This window comes from Notechis scutatus, chromosome 11, assembly GCF_049901735.1.
Source record: "Notechis scutatus isolate UNSWTSFEM ecotype Mainland chromosome 11, rNotScu1.2, whole genome shotgun sequence".
Lineage (NCBI taxonomy): Eukaryota > Metazoa > Chordata > Lepidosauria > Squamata > Elapidae > Notechis > Notechis scutatus.
Window position 1 is genome coordinate 9,724,201 of NC_142019.1, and position 12,413 is coordinate 9,736,613.

The 12,413-nt window shown below is 39.3% G+C and overlaps 1 protein-coding gene across 1 annotated transcript in view; it reads right to left on the bottom strand.

Moving 5' to 3' along the window:
• The window catches only part of ACAN (aggrecan), a 70,636-nt gene that overhangs the window by 19,353 nt on the left and 38,870 nt on the right, over positions 1–12,413 (bottom strand). The window contains exons 10-13 of the mRNA XM_087972770.1: positions 11,856–12,149; positions 11,214–11,393; positions 7,149–9,320; positions 5,148–5,261 (exon numbers count right to left, since the gene is read on the bottom strand). Coding sequence (XP_087828896.1) covers positions 5,148–5,261; positions 7,149–9,320; positions 11,214–11,393; positions 11,856–12,149 — 2,760 coding nt within the window. The remainder of the gene's footprint in view (positions 1–5,147; positions 5,262–7,148; positions 9,321–11,213; positions 11,394–11,855; positions 12,150–12,413) is intronic.

A 12,413-nucleotide genomic window follows, 5' to 3' on the forward strand; every position in this document is an offset into this window, starting at 1 on the left:
AATAACGGATAGAAACTGAACAAGGAGAGATTTAACCTGGAAATAAGGAGAAATTTTCTGATAGTGAGAACAATCAACCAATGGAACAGCTTGCTCTCGGAAGTTGTGGGAGCGGCATCACTTGAGACGTTCAAGAAGAGATTGGACTCCCATCTGTCAGAAATGGTGTAGGGTCTCCTGCTTGGGGAGGGGGTTGGACTATATGACCTACAAGGTCTCTTCCAACTGAAGCCACTGAACCAGACAAAAATGAGTGGAAAATCGAAGGGAAGAATTTCCCAACCATAAGGGGGGAAAAAAAGCTTGGCAACTATCTGGCTACCATAATGTTTCAAAGACCACCAGAATGAGAGTCAAGCCAAGATGGAATCCAATCACTCTAAAATATGGGAAGAGTGGGATATCCTTAATTAGTCAATGTAACAAAAATATGGGGAATGGCCACTTTCTTATGCTTGGTTCATTGAAGGGTCTAATTTTCTTAGAGCTCAGCAAAGAAAATTCAATAATCTCATAAAATAAAAAGTCAATAAAAACTCATAAGTGCTTATGCACCAGAGACAAATTCTTTGTATATCCAATCATATAAGGCCAATAAAAAATATTCTGTTCTGTTTTATTCTGCTCTGTTCTGTTCAGCTGTGCTCTGCTCTACTCCTCTTCTGTTCTGTTCTGTTCTATCCTATCCTATCCTATCCTATCCTATCCTATCCTATCCTATCCTATCCTATTCTTCTAAATGCATTTAACCCAAATAGTAATGCATAAATCATTTTCTGCTCAAGCAGCATTAACTGAAGCTCCCCAATGTTCCTGAAAAGACTCAACTGTTAACTTGTGACCAGCCCAATGACAGGAGACCTGGGTTGAATGAATGGTCATTGAAGGCTGCCTATCCTGAGAGAGAGCTAAATTTTCCTCTACTACTTGTTGACCAAGAATGTCATACAAGCATACCAGAATTGCCTTCAAAATATCATGATAGATTGTAGTAAGATCAGTGTTTCGTGAGTCTGAAAGCTTGAGTCCATTAGAAGTGTACTTTCCTGCTGCTTTACTGATTGGTGAAAAAGACAGTAAAAGTTGCCTGATGATGTTTTTTTTAGCTCAAGAAAACAAAACCAACATGCATGGAAACAATTTTAATTGTAAGAAAAAATATTCAAGGCTATCAAATAGAATTGGCTCTTGTTTATGTTTGTTAATGAAACTGTACCTTTATCCTTGAAAGATTTTCCATCAGTTTCTGAGGGAGCGAAAAGCTTTAGAAATGTTGTTCCTGAAATACTGATAATCTAGAAATTATCCATACAGTAGGGCTAAAAAAAAGATTAGCATTTGCTGCAAATGTACAAAGATGGTGGCCTAGATAAGAAAAATGTTTTGCAGCAAAGAATAATAAATGTATATATCTATATTTTCATATTCATGAATGCTGGCAAGGCACAAGGTAGGGATCGTGTTTCCACTATGGAAAGTCTAGGGCAGGAAATAATCAGGACTAGAAGTTCTATAAAAGTTTTGTTGCTGCAGTGACACAAGTCATTACCCGTAATGACCTGTCCAGGGTGCTGAAAACATTTTCCACTTGATATTCTTGACCATGATTCTGGCCTGTCTTGACATTTCTCTTCTGGTATCTAAGGTTTGAATTTTGAATGCAGTACAAGGTCTTGTTTTCTTTATCAGCTGACTGTAGCAATTTGCCTTCTATAAATTCTGCTTCCCTGAGACACATTCATGGACATAGGAGGCTGCAGTTTTGTTTCCTGGGAAAATCATCACCAAACATGGATGTTTCCCACCTGGCAGCCTCCAGATATTTGAGCTTATTTCCCAGAATTATCAACAATGCCTATGGAATGTTGAGTGCATGATATCCACACATCTGAGGGCCACATAACTTTGGGAAGGCTTTTATAATAAGAAAAATTCTAGAAAATGCATGCCTTTGCCCAAGACTGCAGAGGTGAAGGGTTATCAATTAATTTCACAACAGAGGGGGATATTTTTATATGTGACTTGGGATTTTGTGGCTTGCAATGTACTTTAAAAAAATAACAAATTCTTATAATAAATATTTAGCAAACAGTGCAGAACAATGTGCAACAGCATATGAATGAAGAGCTCAGGCATCAATTTTTGGTATATGTGAACTATGCTGTCAGAAGTAGATCCCGCCCCCTTTTTATCTGCAAAGCACAATATCTATAATATATCTTCCTATCTATGGCTCATGTATTTTCTTCAAATCAACCAAAACAGAAAATGAGAGTATGAAATTTCAAAAAAGCGATCCACCACAGTGGCATTCAACAAAGTATGTTACCAACCAAAAGACCAAAACATTTATTATCTTTGTAGTTTTCTAAGTAGTGCCCAGATGGATCCCTTACTCAAGTAGTCTCAGCTGCCCTCAGAATACCAATCAACTGTACAAGAAAGCCCACTAGTCTCTCAGAAGATGGCCTTCAGAGGCAGACATTCTGCCTTCAAAACTACTACCCATTGATCCCCATGCCATTCATAAATTGGCCCATGATTTTTGTGAATTCTGACTCAGAAACACAAAATGAATCAATTAATTGCAAAACAAGACTTGAAATTTGCAAACACCTCCCCACTTACTCTTCCAATCACACCCCATCCTAGATTTGCAATATCTCAAGGTTAGACTTGAGATTTTATTCTTCCTACCAACCCATTATCCTTCATTTGTTATGATGGTTGCCTGGCTACTTCTGGATCCACCCTTACTCCTTGTACTAGATGAGTACATTCTTGTCCTCATGTTTCTGTTTCTAGGTCTATGACAATTTACTGCAGACAATTTGTCACAGCCAACACACCATGGCCAGATTTCCACAACTGATTTTTCATGGCCAATTAATCATGGGACAACTTGCTGTAGGTTACCAATAGCACTTAGACTTACATACAGTTTCACATCCCTCTCTAAGCAATTTACAAAGTCAGCATCTTGTCCCCAACAATCTGGGTCCTCATTTTATTGACCTCAGAAGGATGGAAAGCTGAGTCTCAAACTGCCAAACTGTTGGCAGCTGGCAGTCAGCAGAAGTAGCCTGCAGTACTGCATTCTAATCACTGCGCTCTTACACTAATATCAAAGAAATGGTAGAATAGAATCATTTAAGAAAGGGTGCAAAAAGAGGGACGGAATAAAATCTGAATGACAAAAATTAAAACAATGCTTTATTTGTTTCAAATAATTAAATTGAATTGCCCTGCAGCAAGTTGTTCCACAGTGAGTTGTCCATGGCGAGTTGTCCCATTCCACTGTTTCTGCCTTCTTCTCCCCAATTCTCTCCTAAAATTTACTATTCTGCTTTCCTCTTATGTTACAACAACATGAGTGTAGAGGAGTGAAGATGAAAGTTGAAAGTATAGCAGCTGAGATGAAAGTTAATCCTGACCGCCAACCTGCCATTTCAGTTTCAAATTCCTACAATTGACAAGAGCTTTACAATTGTTCAGTAAGAAAGGCAGATCCAGCATTCTTGGGATGTAATTCTGCTCTACTATTTACTCCTTCTGACAGAGATCTTCGTTGGAAGAGTTCTAGATATAATGGAGTTGAGATCAGATCAATATTTGGAATTCAAACATGCTTTCGGAAAGCTGACCTGTCATGATTAATGTTTTAGCCACTTTGCATCTCAGTGGTTAACAATGAATTTTGAGATAAGAAGAAGAAAACAATGGACATACTTTATTAGTTTATAGCCCCATGCCCAAAACATACAATCTCCCCATCTCCAAGAAGTAAGAAGTCACTGAAGGGGAGTGCAGTAGAATAAAATAAAATATAACAAAAGTCGGAAATCAGCAGCAGCAGGAGAATCTTGAATTTATCCACTGCAGGATGAAAATTTCTTCATTCAAGGTCAAGGACTTTAATCTACCATGTTAATCCACTGTGCGTAAGTAAACAGATGCTTTTGAACTATCTAGTAGCAATTGCAATTGAGTGAACCTTTTGTTCCATGATTGAAAACTTCAGTGGAGAAATCAGCAAGTCAAACATAGATAACTGGAACTCAGAACAGGCAGCCTCGTGGGTAAGGTGTGGATTATGACCTCTGCACACCAAACACAATAGAAAGGGCAATGAAAGCAGAGTTGGAAAAGAACTAGAAACATTTTGCATGTATAAAAGGGTTAGAGAATCCCCTTTATTAGACTGAAGGTAAAATACTGAACTTTGCTCATGTGAATGTGCTTCTCTAGCATTAGTCCCATAGAACATACTGTATAACCCTACAATGGACAGGAAACATATAATACTAAAATTGAAAAGGAAATACATAGAATAAAATAGCTTTTATATAATTGGAATTCCATTAAATCCTTATTAATATATGTTTTCTTCTTCCTTCCTCATGGCTATAACATTAATAAATTGCAAAACAAAAAACAAAAACAAACAAACAAACAACATAAGCTGAGGTAATCAAAGCAATAGCCATTTTTCCTACATGGCTATTGTGTAAATGAAACAAAGCAGCAGAAGAGATCGAATGTGTGAAAAAAAATTCTCTTTACTAGGATCGCAAATTGCTCACAATGGTGAATGCAGCCCAGAATAAAATGTTGGATTGCACTAGCCTGCACAGCAATGATGAACATGAACCAAATATGGAAATATGGAAAAGCAAGGACACCAGCCTGCAACCAAAAATAGGTTAGTCCACTATGTTGTGTTCCCCGTAGCTATCTATGATTGTGAAAGTTGGATCTTAAAAAAAGCAAGACGGAAAGCACGTTAACTCATTTGAGCTGTGGTGCTGGTGAAAGCTCCTGCATATTCCTTGGACAGCAAAGTCCTGGAGTGCATAACACCAGGCATGTCACTGGAAGGCAAAAATCACAAAATTGCATTTCACTTATTTTGGTCATATCATGTCACATGGGGGAATTCACTGGAGAAAGCAATTATGTTTTGAAGAGTTAGCAGTAAAAGAAAACCAGGCTGCCAAAGAACAGGATGACTGGACTTCATCAAAGCTGATCCCAGCCAGAGCATAGAAACTTATACCAAGAATTGGTGCACATTTGGAAGATGAAGAGACACCTGGCCCATAAAATCATCAAGAGTCAGACACATCATCATCATCATTAAGACTCACCTATCTCACAGTAATCACCCATAAATCCAGTTGGGCATAAACAGGTGATGTTTCCTTCTTGTTTGTGGCAGGTCCCACTTCCACATAGTTTCTCCTCACAAGTCTTAGGTGTAGCTGCAACCACAAATATTTTTTCTTTAATTATTCTTCAGAGTCATCAAGCTGAAAGTTACTTTTAAAGTCAAGCCCCTTTTCCATTACAGCATAGAGTGACTTTCTTGTCCCCTCAAATAAAGATTCAATTCTAGTGTTGATTAAATAAAACCAATGGCATCTTAGCACAATCCTGTAACAAACTTCCTTTCCCTAGTAAGGCAACATGGTTTGTCCACACCTGTGAACTCTACTTCACTCACTCTTGTTGCCCCTGTGTACTTTAAGGAGTGTAAAAGTAAATTAAGGAATATATTTGGTCCAAAGCTTTGGGCAGAAAGCATAGGCTTTCAGTGCCCATGAACTTTGTACAGCTACCACATGTGAGATCATATGGAAATAATAGTTCATGATTTTTGGTGAGACAAATATAATTTTATAACCATGTGCTTTTATTGGTCGATATACAAGTCCTTTCTGAGTATGCGATATAGTAGGGTTCAAAGAACTTTGGGTTTTTCATCAATACTTTAGAGAAATTTGAGAATTTTATTTCCTAGATAGGTAAAAACATTAACAAATCAGCAGGTATAAGGAACAGATATGCAGTTGTATTTTTTTTTTGCTCCCTCCTATTTGGAAAGTTATAGAATGTATGAGTCTCTCTGACATTACAATGTTCTAACTTCTCTTATCTCTCAGCTGTGGCAAAAGAGGTGAGGTAATAACAAGAGATCAAAATACAGATACCCCCCGGGCGCTTTTCCCCCCAAACCCCCCCCCCCCCCCCCCCCCCCCCCCCCCCCCCCCCCCCCCCCCCCCCCCCCCCCCCCCCCCCCCCCCCCCCCCCCCCCCTCCGAACCCCCCCCCCCCCCCCCCCCCCCCCCCCCCCCCCCCCCCCCCCCCCCCCCCCCCCCCCCCCCCCCCCCCCCCCCCCCCCCCCCCCCCCCCCCCCCCCCCCCCCCCCCCCCCCCCCCCCCTACTTTTACTAAGTGTTAATACTCATCTTCCCAGTATTATAAAATCTGTGGTAAGTAGCAATAGTGCTTAGACTTCATGGTGCTTTTCAGCCCTCTCTAAGAGGTTTACAGAGTCAGCCTATTGCCCCCAACAGTTCCCATTTTATCAACATCAGAAGGATGGAAGGCTGAACCAACCTTGAGCCAGTCAGGATTGAACTCCTGGCAGGGGGCAGAATTAGCCTGCAATACTGCATTCTAACCACTTTGCCACCAGGGCTTCTTAAGTAAAATACTATAAGCAAAATATATAAATCTTTGTGGAGATAACTACTATTACTAACTGAAGAATTGAATGCTGCCCAGGGCTAGGCTTACTGCATTAATTTATGGAAACAAACCATAAGCTTAAAATAAATAACTTATATATTTAACTTTAGTGGCCAAAATGATAATTGTGCAATATTGAAAAACTCTAGATAATATAACAATTGAATTATGAATGAATGAGGCCTCTTCAAAAAAGAACTACCACAAAGTTAAATGAATGAGACATCAGAGGCAGGAACCACAATTTCATCATATTTGGATGGATTTTATGGTTTATCTCAGTGATTTATAATCCATTGGAATACTTCATATATACATGGCAGTACCTGTCTATTCTCATTGTAGTAAATCTCTTTAACATTTTGTCTATTTTTCCTCCCCTTCCCCTTTGGTACCTTGAATTTATGTTGATGCAGTTACCTGATGTTGTTTGTTAAAAATTGATCAAAACATGCTTTAAAAATTATTGAACAATAGGAGAGAGAGACAAATGAATGTTCACAATCTTTAGTTAATCAACCACTTAGATTAACCTTCCTGAGATTTAACTTTCACTATCCTAATATTTAGGATAGTGTTTAGTGGCAGTTCCATTGCATACATGCATTTCTGAATTTACCTTGTGTAATAAGCTGTATTCCATCAGTCATCTCCGATGAAACTTTAGGAAGGAGATCAGCAGATGTTGGTGATGGTAGTGGAATCCCTGGAGCAGCAATGTCTCCTGTTTCCAACTCTGGTGTTGGGTATGTACTGGTCTCTGTTTCAGCCTGAGTCTCTGTTAGAAGCTTTGAATGTTCAGTTAATTCAACACCTGGACTGCTGGTACTGAGTTCCTCTGGTGTATCTGACACTGCCTCAGGTGCTGGACCTGAACTGTCTCCATTAAACTGAGTCCTTTCATCTAAAGTCCAAGAGGGTAAGCCACTGATAAATGGTGCCTCAGATGTTTCTGAGTAGCTTTCAGATAATGAAGACATTTCTCCACTTGATTCATAATGGGTCGAGGTTTCCAGGTGGCTTTTTGATGAGACGGATATTTCATCACTTGTTTCATTAAACAAAGGGGTTTCTACACTAGTTGCATGAAATGTGGATGCCTTACTACTGATTTCATGATATTCTGGGGATGATATGGTACTTTCAGGATATATTGAAACTTCTGCCCCAGATGTGGAGGCTTCCACACTTGATTCATGAAAATGGAAATAGGTTGCCTCTGTTCCTCCAATCAGTTGCTGTGAATCTGTTGGTCTTGTCACTGTTTCTATGGAATCAGTTATTAAGATAATTTCTGGGATTCCAGAGACATGACCACTAGCACTGGCTGTGGTTGAAGATGCTCCACTTACATCAGTGAGATCATCAGTTTCTCTACCAAAATATGGAATGCCTGAGGAAGTCCCGCTGAAGTCAACTTTCTCAGAGAATACTCCACTAGATGTTGTCACATCATACAATGATCCAGATGTTTCCCCCTCTCCTGAAGGAAGCCCACTTATTTCTAATATCCCAGATGTCCCTTCTCCAAATTCTTGTGCAACAGATGGCTGTGTTATGGTTTCCACCAAAGTTGTATCCACAAGGGAAACTGTAGAAAACCCTGATGTGAGACCACTATAATCATATGTTCCAGATGAAATGCCACTGACAAGATCAATGCCAGAGCTTTCTCTACTAATGTCTGTTAGTCCACTAGGAAGCCCACTGACTTCAGTAACTCCTGAAGCCCACCCACTGAAGTGTACTTGTCCAGAAGAAGGCTGGCCACTCACATCTAAAATTCCTGGTGTAGTGCCTGATAGATCTTCATCTCCTGAAGGTAATCCACTTACTTCTACAAATCCTTTCCCTTCTTCTTCTTTAGATGAAGGAGTTGTCACCTCAAATAATTTAGTATCAATGAAGGTAACACCTGAAGGTTCACCACTCCCATCAATACCTGAAGCTTGGCCACTTAATTCAACATCACCACTTTGATGAGGTGTCCCAACAGATGTTCCACTGAAGTCAATTCCTGAGGACAATCCATTGATATCTAATAGGCCAGATGACTGTCCACTAACATCAAGTCCTGATGGTAGTTCACCGATATCAGGTGTGCTAGATAGTTCCCTACTGATATCAATTCCTGAAGAAAACCCACTGGTTCCATAGACATCAACTCCGGAGGGCAATCCACTGGTTATACCACTAACACCCCAGTCGGCAGAGGGGAAACCTGATGCATCTCCATCTCCACTGACTCCAATGGTCCCTTTCCCTTCCATTTCCCTTTCTGTTGTTGTGGTCACAACTTCTGTCAAAGTGGCATTCACCAGAGACACAGTAGGAAATCCAGATGTGAGACCACTATAGTCATACTCTCCAGATGGTGGGCCACTGGGATCAATACCAGAGTGGTCTCCACTAAATCCAGAAGGCAACCCACTAAATTCTGGGATCCTTTTGCCTTCCTGGAACCCAGGTTGGGTTCCTGAACTAATCTCTGGTAATTCTTCTTCTCCAGAAGGTAAGGTGCTGTCTTCAGTAATGCCAGAAGATACTCCACTTATGTCTCCTGAGGGCAGTCCACTTTCTCCAGAAGGCAGCCCACTCATTTCAGGGACTTCAGAGGGAAATTCTCCAAATCCTGATGGTTTTTCACTAGGTTCGACTGTTCCAGTTATCTCTGGGGCTCCAGAAGTCCAACCAGAAGCAGATGTCTCTGTGATTGGAGCTTCTGGACTTGTTTCATCAGGCATTGCATCAATGGGAAAAACGGTTGATTGACTCACATCTGGTGGACTCACTTGCATGAAAGAAAAACAGAGAGCACGGATGTAAAGCAATACAAAAAGGAACATCAACTTTAGGCTACATTCAAACTCCTTTCTTAAAAAAGCAACATTATTCTGCAATACATGAAATATATATTAGCATATAGATACAGGGCTACAGACCAAGAACATCTTAAGAAAAAAGTTTCTCCATTTTGGTAATCAAAACTGGAGTAATATATCAAGAGTGACATTTATAATTTTTAATATTCAGAATAAATTTCTTGGAGTTTTCATTGTTGCACATCCGTTACTACATCTACAAGTTCTGCATCCTTTTAATTCTACTGTATACTTTTCCACTTGTTTCTGAATCATCTGTTTATAAATAAGGTCACACAGATATTCTGAGTGATACATTATAAAATGTTTAAATTCAGTGGAGTCTCGATGTTTCCTCTGTTTGTTTCTGCAGTTATTTTTGTACTCTCTTTTTATGAAGATAAATTCAGTCAAGTGTACTAGAGCATTGTGAAGACTCTCAGCAGATTTTATCTTTATCTTGTTCGTAATCAAATATTGCAATCTAAACAGATTGTTCTCTTGCCACTGAATGAATTTCAGTGTTTTGCTCCTCATGAAAATAAACAGTTAATAACAAACTAACAGGGGAACAATCAGGACATTATTTTCTTGTTTCATCCCAGACATTTAATATATTACTTATTACTGCATAATTTATTCCGCAGTTTGTTTCTATTTGTAACAGACCAGAAATATCTATGAATGCCATCCTCACTCTTTTTAATTTGTTTTACTCTTTTGAATCCTGTAACATCTTGAATGTAATCCTTGATCTTTTATTGGAGCATATGCAATTCATTATTCATTTGTGCCAGTTGCTTAATACCTTTTCAATGCATTGGAATCATACAGAAAAGCAAGTTAAGTCTTGGTAAAATATTCGTTTTGATAGCGGTAATTCTTCCTAACCAGAAAAGGTTTAATTTTTCCCATCTGGAAACATCTGCTATATTATTCCTCCAACTCTGTAAATAAGTATTTTAAACCAAGTTTGTATTATTTTTGTCAAACAGCTTTCCAAGAGTTTAAATTTTTTTGGCAGTAGTGTTAATGCCCATTACTTGACGCAGATCTAGCTTTTCTTTCTCTGCTAAAGTCTGTGTCAACATTTGCGGGATTTTTGTTATTGATCTGATAAGTTGAAAGGAGGCCATATTGCTGTATTTATTTCATTAAGAATCCTCTGTGGGTTTTTTGGTTTGGTTTGCCAATTTGCATCAGCATAGCAGAGAGAGGGTTTTAGGCAAAGAATCTGACCAGTTTCAGAAAGCTGCAGATATCAATGGGTTATAATGAGGGAATTTTGTTCAATTCTGTTGAATTCTTAGAGACTGCCTGGACAAATCCCTGAAATTTTCTTGGGAAAGTTTTTTCCTAAAGTGGTTTGCTATTTAATTTAAATATAAAACTGGCACCAAAAAGAGTCTGGAGCTGGGTTCACATCACACACTAAACTCTCAATCTAGAGTTACATAGCATAAATGTATGTCATTTGTATCATGCAGTTTACAAGTGAATAAAGTACATGACAAAGGTAGTAGATATGTGCAAACAATGTAATTTTTTTAAAAAAACTTATGTACCAAAACCATTTGATATTATCTGGATGCATTTGGGGGAGTGGGGAGGATAGTCTGGATCTAGATTTCATTCATTAAATTTGAAACCTGTTAAACGGGAATCCATTTTGAGTCTACTAGGGTTGAGCTGACAATCAGTTTAAATATACAAATATTAAGATAAGGCCTTATTGTTAAATATATATTCACAATTTTCTATACTCTCAGAAAATTTGAGCTGCAACAGTTTATTCTGAAGTTGAACCAATAGAACTTATTTACCAGATAACAGTGATGTATCAGTTGGAAATACTTCTGTTCCCCACTCCGTTTGATTGTCGGAATCAGTGGCAAACTCCATTTCCACAGTTGTTTCTTCCCCAGAAGGAACTTCTTCTACACCGGGGATTGTCTGGACTGCAATTAAGTCTTTGTCTATTTCCCCATACAAAGATGGTGTTGCTGAAAGACAGAAATCATGGTTCAGAATACCCAAATAGAGAAATCTGAGATAGATGTAGAATGAAATCTTCATGATGGTCTTGTAACTTCGAACGATCACTAAACAAACTCTTGTAAGTCGAGGAGTAACTGTAATAAATTCTGGATGACTGGAGAATTCTTGGAGTTTCAGTCTGGGAGTCTTGGGGTTGCCAAATTTGGATATACCTAGGGTAGAGTCTCCTGCTTGAGCAAGGGGTTGGACTAGAAGATATCCAAGGTCCCTTCCAACCCTATGATTTGATGTCCTATGATATAAAGCAGAGGTTTCCAAACTCCAGGATGGCTGGGGAATTCTGGGAGTTGAAATCCACAAGTCTTAAAGTTGCCAGGCTTGGGGATCCCTGATGTAAATGAATGAAGGTTGAATTCTGGATAGAAAAAATGGTTTTCCTAGTTCTAGAAAGATGAGTAGTTCCTTACCTCTGAAGCAAAAGACATGATGCTTCGATAGCTGGTCAGGGAATCCTGTCTGATTGGAATACAGGTAAATCGTTCTCACACCAGGCTTCTCTCCACCACAGGTAGGGCGGGGATGAACAATGGGATATCGGAGACTTCCATCAGCCAACCAGCCTGCCTGACAGTTATCCTGGCCTAGTCTCCAAGCGGCATAGAGTTGTCCAGTGGAAGCCATGGTGGCATTTTGACTCTCACAGTATCTTTGGGCTTCCACGAAGGTGAATTGTGCTGTCTGAGTCGCAAAGAAGACCTCACCTACAGATAATGAATGAAAGGTGGTGAGATCCTATCTCCATTATAGGTACACAATACTTGGGATTCAATTGTCCTCAAATTCTAGGGAGCATAGATCTAGCACATATCCAAAGCACCCCCAAGCAGCTGAAAAATCCCATAATGGATGCAGTTGATTTTGTGGGAGGTCCAAATCCAATGCGTCATTTCATCAACACTTCCTGATAACAATAGATCTTCTTGACTTCACCTTTTGCTTGCTCTTTATCTTAGTGTTTCTCGACC